General features: G+C 40.9%; 1 protein-coding gene across 3 annotated transcripts in view; it reads left to right on the plus strand.

The window, feature by feature from the left end:
* tet3 (tet methylcytosine dioxygenase 3) overlaps window positions 1-19,574 on the plus strand; it is a 30,832-nt gene extending 11,258 nt beyond the window's left edge. For 2 of the 3 annotated variants that reach the window (XM_079485309.1, XM_079485310.1), the window contains exons 3-11: window positions 3,403-6,310; window positions 7,655-7,745; window positions 9,712-9,805; window positions 9,959-10,167; window positions 10,636-10,786; window positions 10,969-11,058; window positions 13,660-13,797; window positions 13,934-14,282; window positions 14,530-19,574. In XM_079485309.1, the coding sequence (XP_079341435.1) occupies window positions 3,451-6,310; window positions 7,655-7,745; window positions 9,712-9,805; window positions 9,959-10,167; window positions 10,636-10,786; window positions 10,969-11,058; window positions 13,660-13,797; window positions 13,934-14,282; window positions 14,530-16,250 (5,703 nt within the window). In that variant the 5' untranslated portion in view covers window positions 3,403-3,450 and the 3' untranslated portion in view covers window positions 16,251-19,574. Of the gene's footprint in view, window positions 1-844; window positions 1,288-3,402; window positions 6,311-7,654; window positions 7,746-9,711; window positions 9,806-9,958; window positions 10,168-10,635; window positions 10,787-10,968; window positions 11,059-13,659; window positions 13,798-13,933; window positions 14,283-14,529 lie in introns of those variants that run through there. The other variant, XM_079485311.1, reaches the window with a different exon arrangement.
* The last annotated feature ends 4,314 nt before the right edge of the window (window positions 19,575-23,888 follow it).

Genomic DNA, 23,888 nt, shown 5'->3' on the forward strand with positions numbered 1-23,888 from the left:
GTATTTTTCTTTAAACTTGTGCTTTCTATCTCTCTGTGCGGTTTCCGTCAACCTCGCTGTACCTTGTGGTTGCTTCTCTGTCAGCCGCTGTGCTTTCCTTCTCACATACTGCGTTCCTCGTTTGTTTGACTCTTTAGTTGCAGCTTGAATTGTATATATTTGTGGTCTCTATGAGTGCATCTGTGTCTACAATCTTGTATGTGCTTGAATGCTATATATATATGACTGACATTTCCTGCGCAATTCTGCAGTTTGTGTTCGGTTTGGTTGGAGATCGCTTAAACGTGTTGTCTGTAAACACACATTAACAGCTTCCTTCTGTCAGCTGCCTCTGATCAAAACAAAAATCAGTATCATGTGATGTTAGCAAGGTAAAATGCACGGCAATAAATAATCCTTGCAAACTGTGAACAGTCAAGAGTGCGCTATAATGGCAGGAATAAATATGTCGGTGCCGCTCATGTCCTTTTCCTTGTTGTTGTTTTTGTCATATCTTTAGACATTAGAAAGCAGCTGCCATTTAGCGTTTGAGTGGACGGTCTGCATGTAACTACTGCAGCCTCCATCTTATGGAAGCACTCCGAGAATAATTATGCCAAAACATCTCTAGAATATCAAAAGGCCGTTCATTTAGTTTTTTGCACCGTAGATTTGGCGTTAAACCGTCTATATGCATTAATACTGTCCTTTATTTACCAGCCAGTCTCCGTTCTGCAGCGGCTGTGTTTCCTGCACGCTCCACCATTCCATCGTACGTGCCCAGTGTAGCTCAGATAATGGCCTCTCTCACTCTGCACACACAGAAAAGAGGGGGAGGAGGAAAACGAAGGGAGGGAGAAAACGAGAGAGGGGGAGGGAGTGCGCGAGCGAGCAAGAGAGAGCGGTGGGGGCTCTAAGGCAAAGCAGACGGCAAATGCGAAAAGCAGAAAGAAAAAGGAGAATATAGAAAAAAGGAAGGGAGGAGCAGAGAGACATAATGAGAGGGGGAGAAAGAGAGAAGCGACAGTGGCGGTAAGAAGGGAAACATAGCGAGTGTGTGTACGTGGGGGAGGTGTGTATGACAGAGCGCGTGCGTGCGAGCGTCCGTATGCCGCACTGCCTGGCCGACTGAGAAGAGAGGGAGAGAACGAAAGAGACTGAAAGGAGAAAAGAAGGCAACCCTAAGTGGATTTCCACCGGCTGGCTTCTTTTTTTGGTATTGTCGGGAAAGCCGTATTCCATGCACTTTCCTGTCCACGTTTCCCACCTTTGTCTCTCCGGCAACGTTTCTGGGACAACTAGACCACTGTGAGTAGACGCTGATCTGTTTTACTCTCTCTCCGTTTCAAATTCACTGTTTATTTTGACGTGACAGATGGGAATAAACGGGGTCGAGGTGGGGGGGGGGGGGGGGGTGTTGTGCGTCTCGCCGTATTCAGCTGTCTACTATCAAGGTTTAAATCGCATCGGCTCTCTCTCTCTTTTTTGTCTCTGTGTAGTCAACCTCAGAGACAGCTGTTATTTGTGTGTAGCGCTGGGAGACATTGATACTGCATATGTGCACAGTTCTGCACACGGCACAGTTTAAAGGGCAGCTCGCGCTTGAAAGTAAAACCGGTTTTGCAATCTCTTCTGGTTGGGCGTGTTAATGTTTTGGTAGTAGTAGTAGCTGTGTGGGTCTGAGAAGAGAGTTTTGGCAGCAACGTAAGCGCCGGCACGCCTCGGATAATTGCTTGAGCACGTGCTTTTTTTTGCTGTCAGACAGGTGTGTTTGCAGGTGTACCAGGCATAAAAGTCTGACATCGACTTGATATCTGATACAGATCTTGCATTGCACGTGTGATGCATAAGAGCAATGAATTTTGGTATAAAAACTCACACGAAGTATTAAATGTTTCTTGTATATGGTGAAAGTTGTGCTTGAGTGTAAACGGGTGTTCATTTCATCAATAAAAAGAGGAACAAGAGCCTGATGTCACAATTGCGTCGTTCAGCTTTTTAAACAGCGTTGACATGTGGCCACTGTTGGGCAAGTGGGAATCTAGCTTGCATTGCTTGTCAGACACATGCTTTTGAAACACACACGTACACACACAGTCTGCTCGGCGGCTGGCACACAGCCTTGTGGGGATCCAACCAGACACCACTTACAGAAGGTGAATTCAAAGTGTCTGAACAACTTGCCCATCATTAGAACGTATCAAAAGCCCTGTCACAATAGAAGCACAATGAAAGGCTCAGATGTATTGACACATTAAGAGATGAGCTTAAAGCTTAAAGTGTCTAGTCTCACCGGTTCTCAAAATGTAATTGTGACTATAACCTATTTGTTGATACATATACATTTATAACAATATTGTAGATGCATCAACAGGATTATGCCTTAGAAATCTTAAATTTTCAGTTGAATAGATTAATCTTTTGGTGTAATTAATCATCCAGTCAAAACATTTCAAAAGTTTTAGTTACTTATGGGTTGGAGTGAATTTAAATGTAGTGGGTGTTTTTATAACCATACTTTGGCAACAGATCCAGTAAATGGACTTCTGCTTTTATAATGATTTTGAAATGATTAATTTCCTCTTTTCCAAGATATGCTTTATCACAATGTACATATGCATAGCCATGTATTTCTTCTGACAGATGAATAGAAGACACAGAATATCATATATGTATGTTATCTGAAACCACATCATTAATTTAAACATTTTGAAGCACAGTGCATGGCTTCAGAGAGCAGAATATATTTGAGTCTTTAACAACTAGGAAACAGGAAGAGATTATTAGTGTGTTGACATAGGCATTACCAGTTCTATTGTAATTGTAAACATACCTTTATATTTGCATGAGACAGTTGAACTGGTCTGTGTGCTTGAGATATTTTGTCATGCAGTAGCTCAGGTCAGAATATACACTTTAGATACACTTTACTCTGCGTTTTATTGCATAATTATACACAATTTAAAGCCAGCGTATCTGCAATAAATGAATGGTTAGTGTCTGCTAAATGCCATACTTTAAGTATATAACACTGCAGTAACCAAAGGTCAATTTAAGTTGCCCTAATTTAATATGTTCTCTTGAGAGGAGAAAAGAAAGAGAGAGGCAGAGCAGGAGAAGAACATAAGAAGACTCAGGGATCTTCATGGGTAAAACATAGATAGACTTCTCTCATATGAGACAGCTACCTTAGAGGGAATGCCAAGATGAATCAGTCCAACATGTCAGAGTACATCATCTAGTTAATAGAGGTCAATGATTATGCCATTGTTTCCATTCAAAATTAAAAGCATTTGCCCTTTCTGTGGAAATATAACTAGTGCACCACAAATCAAAGCTTATTGGATAGGTGAATCATGAAGTATATTGACACTTGTCAGTATTTTGAAACATTAAGTAACTGTGTCTTTCTGTTTCCTACAGACTGTTTCTGTGGTGGGTTCAGTGGATGGCCCCAAAGGAAGAGGCCAGATGGAAATTGGGTCCCATGACCGCCTGGAAGAAGGCGTGTTAAACCAGGAACTGTCTAATGGGATAAGCAAACTTGCTGCAAATGAAGAAAATTCTTGTGATGAAGAAGCAGGTTGTGTGGCCAGGGAGCACCACCAGCACAGCTACCACAAGGGAGCTGGATGTATTTCCCAGACAACAGGTTGGGGCCCTGAGCACACTGGGAAGTCCAATTCTGAATCTCAACAGGCTGCTTGGAGCGGCCCAAACCCTAGCACACCAGTAAATGATGTGGATATGGAAGATGCAAGAACCCTGGTTGCCTTTTCTGCCACTGTGGGCTCACTACCCCCCTATAGCAACCATAAACCTTCTCAAACTCCATCAACTCCGCTATATGAACGGTTTAACCAGGAGATGTCTAATGGTAGTGAGGAGGCCAGGAAAAAAAATGTGGATGCTGAGTTTTGTCCCCCTGAAGATCTAAACACACTTCAGGCTGCACTGAGCAAAGCCCGTCATGGTCATAAGCCCCCTAACTGTGACTGTGATGGCCCTGACTGCCCTGACTACCTGGAGTGGCTAGAGAAGCAGATCAAAATGGTGGCTAACTGCCAAGACAAAGGGTCCTGTAAGGTTTCTGGTGGTCCTCCGCAGCCACATCTACTGCATCATCATGCTCTGTCCCAACCTCAGCAATGTGGTGGTAACCCTCTGTGTGCACAAGACACAAACCCACCACCCCCTGTTAACCAGCCCTCTGCTCCTAGACCCTTTGGCCCACCAGCACCAATTCCTTGCTCCCCTAGTGTTTTGTCTATAGCCAAGGAGAGAAATGTCAGCTTGCAAACAGCCATTGCAATTGAGGCACTGACCCAGTTGTCTGCCACTGTCCCGCAAACTGTCGTACCTCCAGCTGAGTCTTCACCTGCAAATCACCATCAGCCAGCCTCCTACAACCAGAGTATACCCCAATTGGTCTCTTCATCCACTGGCTCTCTTTCATCTTCCTCCTCTGCAATGCCAAAGTCTATCCCTCCTGGAAATTACTCTCACCATAAGGCATCATCATGGGAGCAGCAGCAGCCTCAATCTCAGGGTGAGGCCCCTGTATCTAGCTCATCACCCTATGCTTCTCAATACCCATCCTCCAAGTCACCATTTACAAGCATGCAACCCTCAAACCCTAACCCCCAACCCCAGCAGTGGCATCAGGGCACACCTGGAAGCTGTGAGAAAAGCTCCCCTCGTAACCCATGGATGATGGTGAACTCCGAGTCCCAGCCCCGTTTTGTAAACCCGTCTCACAGCAGCAGTGACCCAGTATCCGAGCTGAAGCAGCTTCTTGGTGACACCGGCGGAAAGTACACCAACACAGCCTTTAGGTTCCCGTTTCCCCACCTAAGCTTGCAGGATGGTCGCAAAGGCAGCCTTACAGGGGTGCCTCACATCAAGCAGGAAGTGAACACAAACGAGTACCCAGGTTCAGGGTGTGCAGCCATGAGGCAAGAAGGCATGATGAATGGGCAGCAGCAGTTCCAGGGTCAGCTGGTTTCCCCCACAATTAGGCACTCAACTCAGGCAGCACTACAGCAGCACCTTCATCATAAACGCAACCTTTTCTCTAACTCTCCAGGCTTCAGTCCATTAGGCCCCATGGCTTGTCAGAACCTCCGTAAATGGTGGCCACAGACTCTTCCAGAGAGTGCTGTAACCATCAAACAGGAGCACAAGGAACCTAAAAAGAAAAAGACTGCTCATAGTTCTCTTCTCAAGCAAACAGTAGGTGGGCCGTTCAGTCCGCTTGGTCCACCTCTTCCAAAACCTAAGCAGATCGTCATCAAGAAACAAAAACAGAAAGCCTCCCAACCAACCTTCATCCCACAGAGCCAGATTAAAATATCTAAACGGCCCGTCATCACCCCAGGATATGCACCTTCCCTGTCCCAGTTTGTTCCATCTCTACCAGGCATGGAAGCTGGGCTTCCCCCCTCTCAGGTGGTTGAGAGCCACCCAGCTCCAGCCCAATCTCAGGAATCCATTTTAAATGGCAGTAGTGCATCCATCTCTGAAAACACACAATCTTCTACCCCTGTGTCTGCCCTATCAACATCGACCCAAAAGATGATAGCATGTTCAGGCCCAGAAGGGTCAAATAAAAATGTCCCAGCAACCAGTATCACACCTCATACTTCTACAATGCAGTCAACTCCCTCTCTGACTGGTCTTGGTAACTTAGATCCAAAATTTGAAGATCTGATTCGCCAGTTTGAGGAGGAGTTTGGGGACAGTATTTCCTCAGCTTCTTCTACAGACAGGGCAGGGTCTACTCAGCCAGTGGTGAGCGAGTCACAAGCAAACTCGCACTCAGGACAAGCCAGACCAGAGTCACCATCCTCAAAGCAGCCAAATAACTGCCCTCCTGTTCATACATCTGAATCTGAGCCCATGGATGAAGGTAAAAGATATTTGGCTGTGAGAGTTGATGAAGAAAACCTGGTGCCATCTAATCAGGTCTGTACTGTTAAACAAGAAAGTGAGGAATGTGAGGTGTCTGTAAAACCTACTGGCCAGCTCCTCTCTATGGCTCAGGAAGCAATTTTGGAACAACAGCATCCCTTCATCCCACCTTTCACCCCAAATAAACGCATAAAGATTGAGTCATCTGGTGGTGTGACAGTGCTCTCCACAACGGCATCTTTCTCTGCAGATGGTGAGGGAGAGGAATTAAATACTCCCTCAAAGGATATCTTTCCTTCTTCCCCTTCACTTAAAGGTTTTCTTGAGTCACCCTTGCGCTACCTGGACACTCCCACCAAGAACCTGCTGGATACACCTGGGAAAGACGCCCAGTCTGAGTTTCCCACCTGTGACTGTGTGGGTAAGTCTGAGAGTTTTAAGAAAGAGGTTAATCCAAACAAATTCTGAAAATTGAGCATGGGCACTTATATTTGCATACAATACAATGTAGCATTATACAGTATTTTTTAAATAATTTTGATGCCTGAAGAAAACAATGAATGTGGTTGTGAAATAGAGATCTATTTTAACCACAGGCGTTTCAAAATTGCATTTAGATTTTAATGCAGTTACTATATTACAATTTCAAGTATATGTTAATACACTCCATTAGACTGAAATATGGATTAGGTTGATCATGAAAATTCTCTTCAGGAAGTCACTAATGTTTCTCTTCCAGCAGATAATTTCTGCATCAGCAAATTTTTCAGGGTAATGTAGGGCCACGTCTGAGAATGTATGCTCTACCAGGGGCACATGCATTATGCTGCAGTCTGTTCTCTGTCTCTCTTGCAGAGGAACAATAGGTTTGAAGAAAAGGGCCAATTGTAATTCTGTTGGGTAGTGCAGGGCCTTTTGACTGGGTTCAGGTCAATGGTACAGTGAGAACAGTTTCTGCAGAAGAGGCAGACACAATGGAGGGAGTCTGCTTGTATATAATATGATACATTGAGGCCAAACATCAAAGGGAGGGAGCAAGGTGGACAGGGTAAGAAGAGATAGATGGCAACCTTGCAGGTGTTCCCTCGTGGACGTTTTTGTGATAAATTGCTATGATGTGTAAAATGCATCACATCTTATCTCCTAATTAAATTAATTTGTATTGTGATGTGTATATGAAACGTGTTAAGAACATGTTCGGTCAAGGGTAGTAAGCTGCACCTGAACACTTGTTTGAGCTTGACTGTTTGACTAAGAAAAACCGACAACAGAAGGGATGTTTCCTAGGTAAATCCCTATAGCATTGTCAACACCACCGGGAACACCCCCTGGCGTTTGAAATTTTAAAACACACCCTGAATATAGCACCTTCAGTAGTACTGCTCCTATTTTTTTATGTTTAATGTAATGTATCTTTACAAAAGCACAGTAAACAGCCATTACATGTTTTTGTTCTTTTGCAAACACTGTTTTATATCACTTATGTAGGAAATTCTCACAGACCTTATTTTGACTCTAGTCCCGCCTTTATTGCTATATACAGTAACATCCCAAATGACCTTAAATTGCCTCTTTCCCAGACAAGATCTCTCTCTCTCTCTTTTTCTCTCTCTGAAATATATTTGCACTGGCATACTATTGTCTAATTCCATTACAAATAATCTGTCTAAATTGACATTTATAATTTGGATGATTACACATTATTATATAGAAATTTGTCTAATCCTTACATAAAGATGTTTCGCTCTTTGTCTCTCTATTCTAGGTCAAATCACAGAGAAGGATGATGGTCCATATTACAATCATTTGGGATCTGGACCAACTCTGGCTTCTATCAGAGAACTGATGGAAAATAGGTGAGATGCACCAGTCATACTCTGGGTTTACATGGTAATTGTCGGCAAACACTCTGCAGTAGATGTAGGAACTATCTAGTATCCAGCTTCAAAATCCAGTCTGTATTGATCTAGAGGGGAAACGCGTAAACTCAAGAACAAAATTTATATCCCCCAATTTGTTGCGTTCCTCTCCTATTTTTATAAAAGCATTAGCCTGAATAACTACATTTCAGTTCAAAAGGCTTTTCAGAAGTTGAATATTACCAAATTAGTGTAGCTGGGGCATATACAAATGTTGAATTTAAATGTACAAACAAAATGTATTAAACTTCAGAAAGCTCAAAGGAATACTGCTGACCACACATAGTTTGCTGTAAAGAGTCCCCTAGCAACCCTTTGATTGTTCTGCTGGAGTTGTTTGGAAGCTCTGGCAGTTGGATCATGGCAACAGACTCTTAGCCAGCTGAGGATAAGCATCTCTTATCCTCTTTTCTGCCATTTGCTCGCCCCTCCCCTCCCTTAACCCCCATCCACCCACCTTCCTTGTCCATGATCTTGTCCCCAGGGAATTCCTAACCCAGAATCCAACAGAAATAACAGGAAATATCAGCATCAACAGATCCACACGAGGGAGAATAAAAGAATGAATAGCAGATAGAAAGGGAAAAATGTAAGGAGTAGTGGGTGAAGTGATGAAAAGGGTAAAGTTTTTTTATTGTTTAATAAAACATTGCACAGTTCCAATACTGTATGTTTTTGGCTATAGAACACATTTGCTTTGCAATTGTACTGTCAGGGCCTGTTACTTTTTTTGTTCCTTTATTCAAATAGGGCAGTTTATGAGGGGACAGGAAGTGAGAGGGAGATCAGGGGGGAACCAGGAAATGACCCAAGCCAGTCTCAAACATCAACATGTCACAGCACGTGCATCACTGAGCTATGTCTATGCCTGGGGCCTTTTTTGAAAACTTTCGTTAATACTACTTTAATGATCATGCGACACTTCATTGGCATACAAGAACTCAAAAACATCCCCAGGGTGCAACCCACCTTTTCTCCTGTAAGCACACCGAAGCTCAGACTTTCTTGACCCATTAGGACACGGTATCTGCTGACCTCTTGTCCACTCTTGTTGCTTTATTTGAGAGCTGATTGAGGCCCTAGTGGCAGTATTTCAATAGCAAGAGTCGAGAGAGCGGGGGCTGTTGTACAGGGGAAGAACCGCCCCTTTGTTTGAGTGACTATAGCCTTCTTAAGCCTTAGATTGACCCTTTTGTGGCCTTTGACCTCATAGTCCACCCCCGTGGATCTTTGAAGCTTCTCCCCAGACTGTGCAATTTTAGCTTAGTGGTATTTATACTCCGCACACGCTGCTGTCATGTTTTGTCCACTGAGAGTTTAATTTACGTCAACCTGAAAACAAGAACATGATGGAACATACCTCATATTTAAATTTATAGACTGTGTCAAAGCCACAACATAAAGAAACGTTACTGTGCATGCACGTGTTCGTGAACTGCCCTTAACCTCCAAGACATATTCGTAAATAACAGAGTACCTGAAGGTTATTTCTGATAACAATTTATATTATTTATATAGGTTTACAATAAGATCCAAACAATACATATAATATGTATACTTCATTACTTTAAAATGCTTTATATATTAAAGTTAGTTTTTATACAAATATATTTATATAAATTTAAATGCTGTTTAATATGAATTGATATAATTATTATATGAACTGATAATAATATTTATGAACATGTTTTAAATTATAATCAATAAATGTAAATATACAATACAAATAATCTCTTTGAAGCTAAATATTTTCCCTCTAACATCTTATCACTTTAAAGTGTTTTTTTTTTTTATTTGGAGCGAGAGACACAAGGGGGGTGGCTTAATACAGTCAACAGGTGCACATGTCTGATAAAACGGTCTATATAAATATGATTTAATTGTCTGTCTCCTTTTATTACAGGTATGGGGAGAAGGGTGAAGCTGTTCGTATTGAGAAGGTGGTATACACAGGACGAGAAGGAAAGAGCTCTCAGGGATGTCCTATTGCTAAGTGGGTAAGTATATTTTGCTCTCATGACATGAGCTAGTCCTGTTGTAGATTAAATATGTGTTCAAAAGCTTTTTGGTTATAAATGTGACAACTGCATTTTTTAACTATTCCGCTATATAAGCATAGTGTTTCTTCCTAACTGTGTTTCTTACTCTAGGTGATTCGTCGGAGTAGTGAGGCGGAGAAATTGTTATGTGTGGTAAAGCAAAGAGCTGGGCACCACTGTGACAATACCGTCATCGTTGTCGTCATCCTGGCCTGGGAAGGTGTGCCGCGTGCTCTGGGAGATAAACTCTACCAAGAACTCACAGAAACAATCATCAAATATGGCAATCCCACCAGCCGCCGTTGTGGACTCAATGACGAGTGAGTTTCCAACTCAGTCTTTTTTATTTCATTGGGAACCTTGCCAATGACCACTGATATTTCCATGACTGGAAACTTGGATATTTTGTGTGTGTGTAGTGACATTATATTGGCCTGTCCTGCTGTTTAGATATCAGCATCAGCCATTCAAAAACATTAGTACAGAAAGTTATTTGTGGTCTGGATTTTACCTATTATTAATCAAAATACATGACATTATCTATTTTTTGAGACACGTTGCTCAATCTTAGAAATAATTAAATTTACCAAATAGGTTACAAAAATATAATGAAAAGGTGTTATGAAGTTTATATGAACGCATTTATTGACACACTTAGGATGTAATCATGTAAATACAGACTTTCCAGAGTCTCTAATGTAATCTTTGAATAGTTCAAATATGAAGTATGTAAGGTAATAGTTTTCATTGAGTAATAATTCAACGAATGTCTGGTGACTTCTTTACAGTCGAACCTGTGCATGCCAAGGGAAGGACAACGACAAATGTGGAGCTTCATTCTCTTTTGGCTGCTCCTGGAGCATGTACTTCAATGGATGCAAGTATGCGCGAAGTAAAAACCCTCGCAAGTTCAGACTGCAGGGAGAACACCCCAAAGAGGTTAGTTGTCAAGAAGTTGTTGGTTATTTTTGGATACAGCCACCTTAAATATTATGGAAAGTACTGTATTTGTCTATTCAAGCGGTTTTAATATGTTTAGATGTCAATGCATGATGGCATTGACCATTGAACCTTGTAAAGTCATTATTAACGTTGACATATTTTTGCTGTCATTTGTGCAGGAGGACGAACTCAGGGATAACTTTCAAAACCTGGCCACTCATGTGGGCCCTCTATATAAACAGCTGGCTCCCCAAGCGTACTCTAACCAGGTAAAAACAGACAAACTATCTGATAAGACATTGTATTATTCAACCATATTACATTTACATTTTGGTGTTACATTTTTTCATTTGTATGTCAAGTATTCACAAAAGAGATGGGTTTTAAGTAGTTTTTTTAATGTTGTGAGATATGTGGTTAACCAGACTGAGTTAGGAAGAATGTTCCACCAGGAAGGAGTTGTGAAGGAGAATGAGTGGGAAACGGATCTACTGCCCTTTTGAGAAGGCAATACAAAAACGGCATTCGTTTGCTGGATGAAGGGTTCTTGATAGGGTGTAGGAGGGTGTGAAAGTATGCCGGTGCAAATCCAGTGATAGTCGTGTAGGCAAGCATTAGTGACTTGAATCTGATACAGGCTTCAACCAGCAGCCAGTGGAGAGAGATGAAAAGGGGTGTCACATGAGCCCTTTTGGGCTTTTGGAAAACGAGGCGTGGTGCTGCATTCTGAACCAGCTGGAGTGGTTTGATAGCCTTTGCAGGAAGACCAGAAGGAGAGCATTACAGTAGTCCAATCTTGAGATTTCAAGGGCCTGGACAAGGAGTTGTGCCGAATGCTCAGTGAGAGTCTAAACTGTCTAATGTTAAATAAGGCACATCGGGATGACCGTGTTCTCTTTGCAATGTGATCATTGAAAGACAGCTGTTAATCAAATATGTTCCTGGCTGTTTTGGAAGGAGTGATTTTGGTATTGCCAAGCTGGATGGTGAGATCGTGTTGCACCATGGGGTGTGCCGGAAATACGAGTAGATTATTAAAAACATAGATATATTAAATAAATAACATATTTTAGTATTTTTGAATAATGTTGGTAACCAAAAAATGGTGCCACCCATTGACTTCTCAATTGTTTTGTGTCCTCACAATAGAACTCAATGGGTGTCACAGTTGTTTGGTTATCAACATTCTTTCTAATATAATTTGTGTTCTGCAGAAAGAAAATCATTCATGTTTGAAACGAAAAGAGGGTAAATGATGACAGAATCTTTTTTGGGTGAACTACCACATTAATTGATAAACAGGAATAGTCTTATTATGTAAATAGTTTCTGTACTAATTAGGGATGTTCATATTAATCGTTTAACCGTTAACCAATAGTAAAACCCTATGACCGATTACTATTATAAGTTATGGCTGGGCAGAATATTCCGTTCCGAGATTTTTCTATTCCGTGTATTCCGCGGAATGTAAATAAGTGGGCATGTTTAACTCGGTGCTCAGCAAATTGGGCTCTATTCTGAAAAATACTAATTAATGAATCCACCTGTAACAAATGAACCTATCAAACATTCTTTTGACCTTCTTTCAGTCTGTAGTTTAGTGATCCACTCCACTCTCACCTGCAGTGCTCGTGCAGGGATCTGCTCCAGCATAGAAAAAAGCTCAATCTCAACACCTATTGCAGAAGTCAGGTTGTTTTGTAAATTTAACTTCAGGCAAGCCAAGGTGAAACTTGCATTGAAATGCGCGATGATGCTTGCCACGTGAGCGCTTTGTGACGCGCCAACATCCAGTTTTGGGAGACGCATGAGGAGTAAACATAGAGAATAAACAAACATAAAGACAGAGAGCAAAACACGAATATTGCTCATCTAATAGAGAGTGAAAACGATAAACACCTACAGTACAGACCCCATGAACACCAGTTTATATCATGAGTCAAAAACTGTACTCTCATTGTTTGTAAATAAATAAATAAATTAGTTAAATCAATCTAAGAAAAATTCAGTGTAAAATATAGCATTATAATGCGAGATTTCATGAATATGTCGTTACCGTAAAATAATTTACTCATTCCGTGAAATAAATTTTTGACCATTCCGCCCACCTCTACTATCAGTTAAACGGTTTAATTTCTTTTAATAGAGAAAAAAATATACTTTTTGGTATTACAATGCAGATAATAAATAATAGATTTTCATCTTTTTTGCATGACAACGAAAGAAGTGCTAATTCTTGTTAATTTACGTCAACACGTGAAAGACGTCGGCGCGTGAAGCCACACGTGCCAACAGACATTTAGCTGAGAACGCAAAATGAAGCGAGCGAAATAAAGTAGTATGTGGGAGCATTTCGACAGAAATGTGTGCCTCTTTGGCAATGGCCACTACAGAAGATGAACAAGCGGTGTCGGATGATGCGGCTGCGCAAGCGCGGGCATAACAGTTAACAGGCTGCGGTCCAGATTATCCCTGCAGCATGTGGATATGCTCCTTTTTTAAAAATATTTTAAAATCTTAATTTGTTAACTATTTATATGATTTTATTTTAGGTTTATTTAGAGTTTATTTATTTTCGAAATTATATTCTTCATTTATATTGTGAATAATATTATGTTTGTTCGTTGTTATCAAGGTTCTCTTGTAATCGTTGTTGATCAGTTTTGTACGCTACTGTTTGCACTTACATAATAAACCCATAAATATTTGTTTTTACTGGGTCACAGACAATCGGCAACTGTATTTGTTTTCAACGTCCGATTTATATAAAAATCTCAGTTAACGGTTAATGTTCGGTTAACGATTGTCGGTTAAGAAAATTATCCGAAATGAACATCCCTAGTACTAATTATAGTTTTCTTTTTTCTTAGTGCACATATGAGAAAGTTGCTTCAGACTGTCGATTAGGTTTAAAAGAAGGAAGACCATTTTCAGGAGTCACTGCTTGCATGGATTTTTGTGCCCATGCTCACAAAGACCAGCATAACCTCCAAAACGGCTGTACTGTGGTAGGCTATTAATTTATAGATTTAAATGAATAATGTGTGACTCACTCATACAATTTCTATTATTGGTTTTTGTAAACATTAGTGTGTAGGGAGTTGTTTACGTTTTCCTTACATTTTCTAATATCATTACTTGCAGGTGTGCACTCTAACAAAAGAGGACAATCGCTCTGTAGGCACGATCCCAGAAGACGAACAGCTGCATGTGCTTCCACTCTACAAGGTCTCTTTAACCGATGAATTTGGTAGTGAAGAGAATCAGCGCCGCAAAATGCAGACAGGAGCCATCCAGATGCTCGCTAACTTCCGTCGAGAGGTAAGAAAACTTCCAGAGCCTGCTAAATCCTGCCGCCAGCGTCGGTTGGAGGCCAAAAAGGCAGCATCAGAGAAGAAGAATAAGAAAATGCAGCTTTCAGAAACCCCAGAGAAGACGATAAAGATGGAGATGCATCACACAGCGTCACCGCACCCTCAGCAAGGCAATAAAGGTCAGTTAAAGGATTAAACTTTGTAAAAGCATTGGGGTGTTAAATTAGCCCAAGGTGCTGAATGGTGCTTTTTACACTTTAGGGTGGCATCATTTGAAAGAAATGTGCCATTGAAATATTGAATTTTTTTTTGTTTTTTAAACAGCGTATTGTACTTTATTGAGACAACATTTGATTCTTACACGGACCAGACCTCTAAGCTTTTACAACTGTGGAAGATACTAATTTGATGTTTTTTGTCATCTAGCTATTCCAAAACAGGAGGTGAAGCCCAACATCAAAAAAGAGCCTGTCGACCGCTTCCAGCCCTTCAATGGAGCCATACATGGCCATCCAGCACTAGGAAATGGCAAGACAACCCCTGATCCCCACAGCATGAACAGTTCGTTCCCCTACCCTGGAAACTATGCAAGAGGTCACGTCCCCACCAACAGTCAACCTCCTGCACAGAGCCTCATCAATGGCTTTCACCCTAATCTCCAAGATAGACGCTACGGTTACTACAACTACCCTTCCAATGCACTTTTTCCCCCTGAGCTCTTGAATTATGATAACGGAGCCTGGCCCAAAGCTGGCGAACTCCCTACCACATCATTTGACCAGAAGCCAGATGTTCAGTGTCTCCAAGCCAAGCTGGCACAGACCTATGCCAACCGTCCAGGGCAGTCACAACAACAAATGGCTGATGCATCCATTCAAGGCTACCCAAACCGATCTGAGGCTTCACAGTCACCTGTCCCACCCAGTCATACTCCATCAATGTTGCATGAGCAGAAAAACCGCTCAACACCCATCATCAAACAGGAGCCCATGGATGTGCCACTGTATGATGGCAGATCAGACGGACAGGTTCAGAGCTGCCCTGGTACCCCCAGTACCACACCAAAACCTGAAGGCTGGCCTGGTCATAAACCAAATGGCAGCCTAGTCCCGAAAGGCTGGGATGGAAACATGAGACCCAATCCAACTGATTTGGCCTTTACTCCAGACAAGCAGAGACTCCACCAGCAACACCCACACCAAAATGCACATCCTCAGTATCCACAGCAGCAACAGTGGAACTCTTATAACACTCCAATGAAATCCCCTGCTCCATCTCCCTCCCCAACCCTTAAAGCGGGGCCTTCTCCCTCTCCGCATCCATCCACCCCAAGACAGTGGGACAGCCCTGCCCCTAGTCCACAACTTAAGGCATGGGGTCCTTACGGTCCCATAGGTTATGGGCCTGGTGGTATTCTGCAAGGCAACCCTGCTGGTGCGTTCCCTGACAAAATGCTATCCCAGGCTGGTGGAAATTGTGGCTCTGCTCCACTGGGACTTCAAGAGAAAGCCTGGAAATCTGGTGGTGGATCAGTAGCAGGCAGCACACCATCTCCGGCTCCTGAGGGTCGACTGTTCCCCGATGCACTGCAAAGGTCGACTGGGCAGGCATGCTGGGACAGCGAGTCAGAGACCCAAAGTCAACATGACCCTGAAGAAGATGAGGTGTGGTCAGACAGTGAACACAATTTCTTGGACCCCAACATTGGAGGAGTAGCGGTGGCCCCTGGTCATGGCTCTATCTTGATTGAATGTGCTCGTCGGGAGCTCCATGCCACCACACCACTTAAAAGGCCTGACCGTTCCCATCCCAGCCGTATCTCCCTGGTCTTCTACCAGCACAAGAACCTGAACCAGCCCTGCCACGGTCTGGCTTTGTGGGAGGCCAAGATGAAACTCCTGGCTGAACGAGCACGACAGCGGCAGCAAGAAGCAGCTCTTTTGGGTCTCTCACAGGAAGAAATCAAGGCCTATGGAAAGAAGCGCAAGTGGGCGGCTGAATCAGCAAGCCCGTCCCCTGGACAGGCCAAGGACAAACGAGAGGGTGCAGTGACACGGATGGCATCCACGCAGCATACCACCACCATAGTGACTGTTTCACCCTACCCGTCCACACACATCACTGGCCCTTACAGTCGATTTGTGTGAGCTCTTATAGACTGTTGCCTCTGGAGCCAGAGATGGGAAAAGATATGATAAGGATCATGAATCATACTTCTTTTCCATTTGCTTCCCCACTTCTAGCTCTAACACCTCTTTCAGGCTACCACAGGCGAGAAAGAATAGAGGAAGGGGCACTTTTTAATTTTATTTCTTTTACCTCAAATTTTGGCAGCAGTTTGGGAACACCCCAAACGGACATGCTGTCTATGGTGCTCTTGCTCTCTCCAACATGGGAGGGATTTCCATAGCTACCCCTCCTTAGGTGAATTTGATTATCCTAATTATTATTGCTCTATTATCAATATTATTAAGATTGCTATTGTTACTGTCAACGTTGATATTACAGGTATTGTTATATTATGAAGATGACTATTTTTTATTTTAATGTTATTGTTTTTCATCGTTTTTATTTTTCTCCTCTTTTGACTAAGAGGGACTTCCTTTTTTTATTCTCGCTTGTTCATTATGAACATGAGAACATGCTAATCAGCATTTTTTCTTTTGCGCTTTTCACCTTTTCACCCATCAACCTCTCTCTTAAAAAAGCGCCTTCACATCATTGTGACTCACATTGATGCGGCTGCATTAAGGCAACTAGAGCATTTCCCCAGCTCTAGACACTGATCGATCATGTGACCAATATTAGAAAGAAAGGACCCAACACCCACTTGGGCCTTTCTTTTTGGTGCCACTCTAATGAAATATGTAAGGTTTCTCATCCCTTTGAATGGTGCTTCTTTTCTGTCTCTAGTGTCTCTGTTTGCCCTCACAATATCGAGGCAGATACTGGACCTGGGTGCTTATAGCAGCAGATGTCAATCATGTTTAGTGACTGTGTCTTCCCAGTCCCTGTAAATTGGCTCAGCCTTCCATCTTGTCATCTGATTGGTGCTGACTCATTCACCTGTGGTGCTTTTTCATTGGTCATTCTTCACTACCGATATAACATTTGAGGTGCTGGTAACGGTAACAAAATTCCACTTTAATAAGATAACCCATCACGTGTCTTAAGATGATTTTCAAACAATCCATTCTCTGCTCAGAATTCTAAAATTTTTAGACATGTTGTCTATTGGCTTGAAATTGTGAGACCTTTGCAATTAGTGAGAGACCTTGAGCGGCTGTAGGTAAGAAAAAGGTTTTCAAATGAATGACATGCCATCACAGATGAGTTTCTATGCATATGTAACATTACATTTGCTAAACGAGTCTTCTGTGACCTGATTTATCTACAGCTGTTAAAGTCACCAGCCTAAAGGACAGAGCATATTTCTTGGAGTTGGTGCTACAAAGAGCTCCAGTAAAGTTGCCGCTCATGTAATAAGCAGCCCTCTTCTTCCACCTGAAATTCATGGTGCTGAATGGCAATGCATAGCTTCAGCTCAATTGCTTGTGTGAGTGTATAAGTGAGATAAAGTGTGTGCGTGTGTGTGTGTGTGCATGGATTCGGAAACATGCACATGGGTTAGAATGTATGTACGTGTGCAAGCATGAATGCCTGTGTGTGTGCTTGAGCTACATGTAGGGAGCAATGCAGGGCTGCCACTGGTTTGCACATGGCCGTAAGATGCTTGACACCCTCACAGAGGAAAGATCCTGGTGCTCGTAAAGTGGTTCTAAAGCTCTTTACCTCGTGTTGTACTGACACTGGTCCCAGTCCACAACATGCTCCAAATACACAGGCGCTACAGACTGCAGGCTTGCTGCCTACATCCACATTCGTACCTACTTTTTTATTATTATTTATTATATGATGATGATGATTATTATTGTTATTGTGATTGCTGTCATTCTTTTTTTTTTTTTTGCTCATTTTAGAGAATTTGTAAATATTGAAGAGAGGATTTTATAAAAGCACTTTTAATCTTGATTTTAACGTGGAGAAAAAAAATGATAAGAACGGATTATTGACAACTTGAAACCTAGTTTTTGTTTTAATGGAATTTTATTGGGAGAGATAGAAATGTAAATAGTTAAATATTTAGGTAAGATTATTTAACTGGTGAGGGATGATGGCCTAATCATGAATGATTTCTGAATTTTTAGTCTTCAGTAGTCTGTATGTCCAGCCGTCAACAACAGAGCACAAAGCTTTGTCGGTCTTTTCAAGATACTGCTGTCTTTCTTTTGTGAGTAATGTACTTACACCAATACCTCTGTACTACCACCGGCTTTCAACCCCGCCACATCTGTAAACCGTAAATGGACAACAAAGAAACAAAGCGGGAACCTGTTGACTAATTCTAGCATCTCGCAAGGATTCGGGACTCAAAGGGAGTGGAAGTGCATCACTTTTACGTGAAATTTGCCCATGGAAGTGTAAACTTGCCTCTTGAAATGTGACCGCCTTCAGTTCAGAATTCTAGGTAGATCATGTAAATGTTTTGGTTTATTTTGTAAAATATCATGTGGGGTGAGTCTTGCATAGCTCATAAGGCTGCACTGACATTCTTAGAGATGTAAGACTTAAACCTGAAGCTACGTCTCTTAAAACTCGGGCTTAATTTGATTCACCCTAAATGGCTTTTTTAACCATGGTGCTACCCTCTAGAGTTCACTGTAGAAATGACTCATAGCATACACAGTTGCTATAGATTTTTGGGCTCTTAAATTGTGATGTGAACTCGTTTTGAGAGTATAAGGAAACCTTTATGGTGCTGATTGTTTTTAAATCTTTTTACTTCTGAGACATTTCTGAGGATTGCAAATGAAAACAAAAGCACTCCAATCGATCCGGGCGCCCTTTTTAGTCATCATCTTAAATAACTGAAATGGTACTTGATGTGCACGATAGCAGGTAGAGGAATAGGTACTCTCATGCTTTTGATGTGAATAGACTGTTAATTTAATATTCTGGTGCTACCTGAACTGCCCAGAGGTCTGATTATACTCATTTTGAAGTTTTATACATTTTGTCATTTTCTAAGTTACACTCATTCTTTATTCACACTTACCTTTTGGCCACACTGTCACACAAACTTATACAAATACACAATACACAATTCAGACACGTTCACATACACACACTAATCTGTGCCCCCATAGAAGTACTCGCTGTTAAGAGTATCATGCCCAGTTTTTAAACATGAAAAGGATAAAATGTCTAAACTAAAATAAAAAAAGAGAAACTGGCAGCTACATTCCTTTATGAGTTAAAGATTGTTCTTGGTTCTATTTTTCATGTTGAGTATGCAGTATGTAAAAAGTGTTATCTTTTGTTTGGTCTCTCTCCTTGTAGCTGTATGGTGTATTATGTGAATACATAGTGTATGTGGTAAGACCCACAATACTGTTTTATGTTCTAAACTAAGAAAAAAAATAAAAAAATTCAAAGAACTAGAGTGTGGCAACGTTATTTATTTAACTGACTGATTATCGAAAATGGGATTTTGTTAAGAATTGATGGTCACTATTAAAATAACTTCAATCAATTGTAAATTTATGAGCAGTAGATTTTAAAATAGTAAAGTTTTGGTGTTAAATGAGACCTCAAATATAACTGCAACATTATTTCAAGCTTTGTCAATCAAATAAATCATGCAACCCACAAGATTGTACAGTACATACGTTTAAAATACACTATATGGACAATTGGGATGCCCCCTTCTAATAAACATGTTGAACTATTCTAGTAATTCCAATCAATACAGATATTAATGCTATACCCTACAATACCATTTTGTTTCCATATCTGTTACAACAGATTTAGAAGGGCCTTTTCTGTTCTGAAATGACCGTAGCCCTGTGTACAAGTCATTGATGGGTTTGGGTGATGAGTGTTTTGCTCAAAAGCTTGGTTCAGGTCTGGATTTTATGCAGACCAGTCAAGTTCTTCCGCACTTCTTTTTTAATCTAGCTTTGTGCACAGGGGCATTGTCATAGAATAGAAAAGGACCGCGCTCAAATTGTTGCTATAAAGGTGGATGCCCATTCATTCTCTAGTCTAGAATATCAATCTATGCTGTAGTAGCATTAGGTTGTGTGCACATGGAATGGCTGAACAAACCTGTTCCTAAAGAGGTGCGTCGCAATTCTGTCCACTCAATACTGTGTAAATGTACTTTGCTAGAAGTCCACATGATGGCATCAGAGTTCTGTGCTATAGGCAATTGTGCAACGATTTACGGAAAAGAACACACCTGCAACCCATTTATAAGTGGGGCAGGCCCCAATAATGGACCCTTGTCTTTTTGAAAGTGAGTGGTCATAATGAAATTCCCCTCCAAAATTAAAATGCATACATGCTCCTTCCAAGAAAAGATGGCACACGTGTAGTTTAAGCTATTATGTGAATACGTCAACAACGGTTCATTGTCAAACGGCAATTATAATGATTCGGTTTTATTTCCCATAAGTGTTTTCTGAAGAAGAATAAATGATAATCTTCTTGATTTAAAATATGGGTAACGTTCGTAGGCTAGCACACTAGCCCTTAGTCTCTTAGATATATCAGTAACCCAGTTAGGAATCTTCCAGTCAAGATATAACAAATACACGACTCACGTGACAAAATTTTAGACGGTAGAAGAAATGATTACATAAACAAATACCTTGTTTCTTCTGTTTCTCACGACGTGTTTCTGTTTCTCCAGGCACGGCGTGTAACTTAGTCGAACTTACTGCGCATGCCTCGACTTGAACGTTTTAGCGTTTTCACTATTTTTTCCACCTCGTTTTACTTTGAGTCAAAACTTTGTTCGTTACTAAACGAGAGAAAGAAACGGACAACTTGCACTCACGAAATGAACGGGCTAGTCTCGACTTAATGGTATTTGATAAGAATACAGACAATTACAATTTCGTGTTTTATTCGAGAGTTACAAAATCATTGCACTAAAACGTAGCATTCTTTAACTGTAGTCATTCTTTAAATTACAGTAAGATATGAGTTCGGAGGTCCTCGTAGTCTGGTCTGTCCTCCAGCTCCCTCTGTTGGACACAACGGGTTTGACAGAACTTCGCATTATTCCAATTAGGTCGGTAAAACTTTATTTTCATTTCGTTTTGACAAAAATCTACATTTACATTCATGCATTTGGCAGACGCTTTCGTCCATAGCGATTTACATTGCATTTTCTATTCATACATTTGTACCCTAGTACATGCTTTTGATTAAGCATTAGACACATATTCAAGTGTTCAAATTGACTGTACCAAGTAACTGAAGGTCATGCTTTTCAGAATGGTTTTTAGAAATAAGCATCGCGTGGGTTTAAGGGGTTTCATGTTATTTTTGTACTTGATGTGATTGTGATATCCACTCTTTCCAACAAATGATGGTTGCTGGAATAAAAAACCCCAGGCTTTGACTAACATTTAAACAGGGAACGTAAAAAACTTTTAACTCGAATTCTGTACCTTTGCATACACGCTATAGAGAAGCTACCCTCTCAATTTATTATTGAGCCAAATGAGAAATCGCCAGCAAACTATGTGATAGCCATTAAGTAGCTTTCATCTAAATGCTCAACATTTGCACAACAAGAAACTTTGATGTAAATGTTATTGCATCATCGTAAATAATATTTACAAAGTTAGTTGCTTTCATTCTAAGAATGCTTCTCGGTGTGTAGATGAATAATAAAGTTTGATATTTTAATTTGCTAGCATTAGTCATGACCTATAAGCTTCACAAATATATCCATCTCATCATCTTCTCACCACAGTGAATTAATGCTGTGGGTGGTACATCAATATTTCTGTATCTTCTGCAGGGAGCTACACTAAAAAATGCCCCAAGTGTTAATCAATATCTCTCCTATAGTAGCTTGTACATGTTATTAATGGCTAAATAAGTTTGTGAAATGCAGATTGTAGCCTGTTCTGCTTGTTCAGTGAACTTGGCTCCAAGGAGACGCATCAAGGCTCTTGAAGCACTGAGTACAAACAAAACTAATGAGGACAACACTGAATGCCAATGAGGTAGAGGAAAATACAGCAAAAGGGAAACAGAATTACAGATGACTGACCGATTACACCTAGATCAATTGAATCTTTTGACTATATGATATCCTCTTTTATATGATGGCGCTGGAAGCATGCTGAAAACTTGGCATAATGAGCAACACTTTGACCTTCATGGATATTTTTTTTTAATCAAACATGTTATGTTAACATCGGGTTTTTTGTACGCACTCAAATTGGAAGGGACGTTGTTATCATTTACTCACCCTTGAGTTGTTCCAAATCTGCATAATAATTTGGAAGAATGCTTTTAACCAAACCGTTTTTGGCTACCATTTGGAAAAACAACAATGTCAAAAGTCCCCTATAACGGTTTGCTTTCCTACATTCTTCAAAATAGACTACTTTGGTAGTCAATGGTGGCCAAGAACTGTTTGGTTACAAGCATACTTCCAAATATTTTTCTCTGTGTTCATCAGAAAAGAAAAGCAATTTTATACAGCAATTTTTACTCCAGGGTCAGTAAATGAAGACAGAATTTTCATTTTGGGTAAACTTGTTATGGTTGTGGACAGAACCCAAGCGCAGGCAGACATGTGTCGAACAACAAGACTATTTCAAAACAAAGACCCTCGATGGGGAAAACATGAACACAAACAAGACTGAAAACTAAAACTTCCCACAAGGGGGACAAAACAAACAAGGTCTTAAGAATAACAAACTAAGTCCACAAACTTGAGTCCAGGGAACAGGAACACGGGTAATCCAGACAGACAAAGGGTAAATGTGCAAAGTGTGCAAAATGAACTGACAAGAGACAGAGGGAAACTGGGGCTTGATAAAGGGAAACACTAACAAGGACTGATGACACAGGGAGAGTGGCGGCAGGTGACATGGATGAAACACTAAGGGAAAGCTAACAGGACGATTGCACGAGGCAGGTGAGGGGACTGAAACACTAAGGGAAAGATGGACCAGGGCTGGAGACAAGACTAACACTAATGGACCGCTAACCGGGGAAACAAGGGGGCGGGACTAAAGGACGTGACACCGGAGAGAGAGCATGGCTTCTCAAACCAAAACAATGCTCTTTCTCCACACAAAACACATGGGACTGACATGATCCTGCCACAAGACTCGAAAACCAAGACAAGGAGAGGCAGGATCATGACAAAACTGTTCCTTTAAGAGCATGATATCTGCACTTTTAGAGTCCCTTAGTTCTGCACATCTGCAAATTTTAAATAAGACAAGTTATGTTATTGTTTCCCAACCCCTTTTTCTCGTGACCACAGTCCCATCAGCAAAGAAACTATATTTTATTGCATTTTACATTCACATTGAAACTGACTGCAAAGTCATACTTGTAATCAAGAAATGATTTATTTTATAAATGTAGTTGTTTAAAAATAAATAATAAACTATAAATGGGTTTTATAGGATCTTAATTATTCAATATATAGCCATGGAAAAAAGAAGAGACGGTTCCAAATTTTCTAGATGTATTGTGACCATTCCAGTCCAGTGTCTGTTGATTTTCAACAAAATCAAACCTCAAGAGTCACCCAAAAGCCATATGAAAGACTGACAGCATGACAAGACAAGAAAAATCCAGGTTATCATTTAATCAAAATTGAACTTTTCCTAAATGTACAAATATTTTAAAAGTTATATGAACTTGTTTTCTTTGGAGTATTTGAGGTCTGAAAAAATACAGCA

The sequence above is a fragment of the Barbatula barbatula genome (genome assembly GCF_947034865.1).
Source record: "Barbatula barbatula genome assembly, chromosome: 2".
Lineage (NCBI taxonomy): Eukaryota > Metazoa > Chordata > Actinopteri > Cypriniformes > Nemacheilidae > Barbatula > Barbatula barbatula.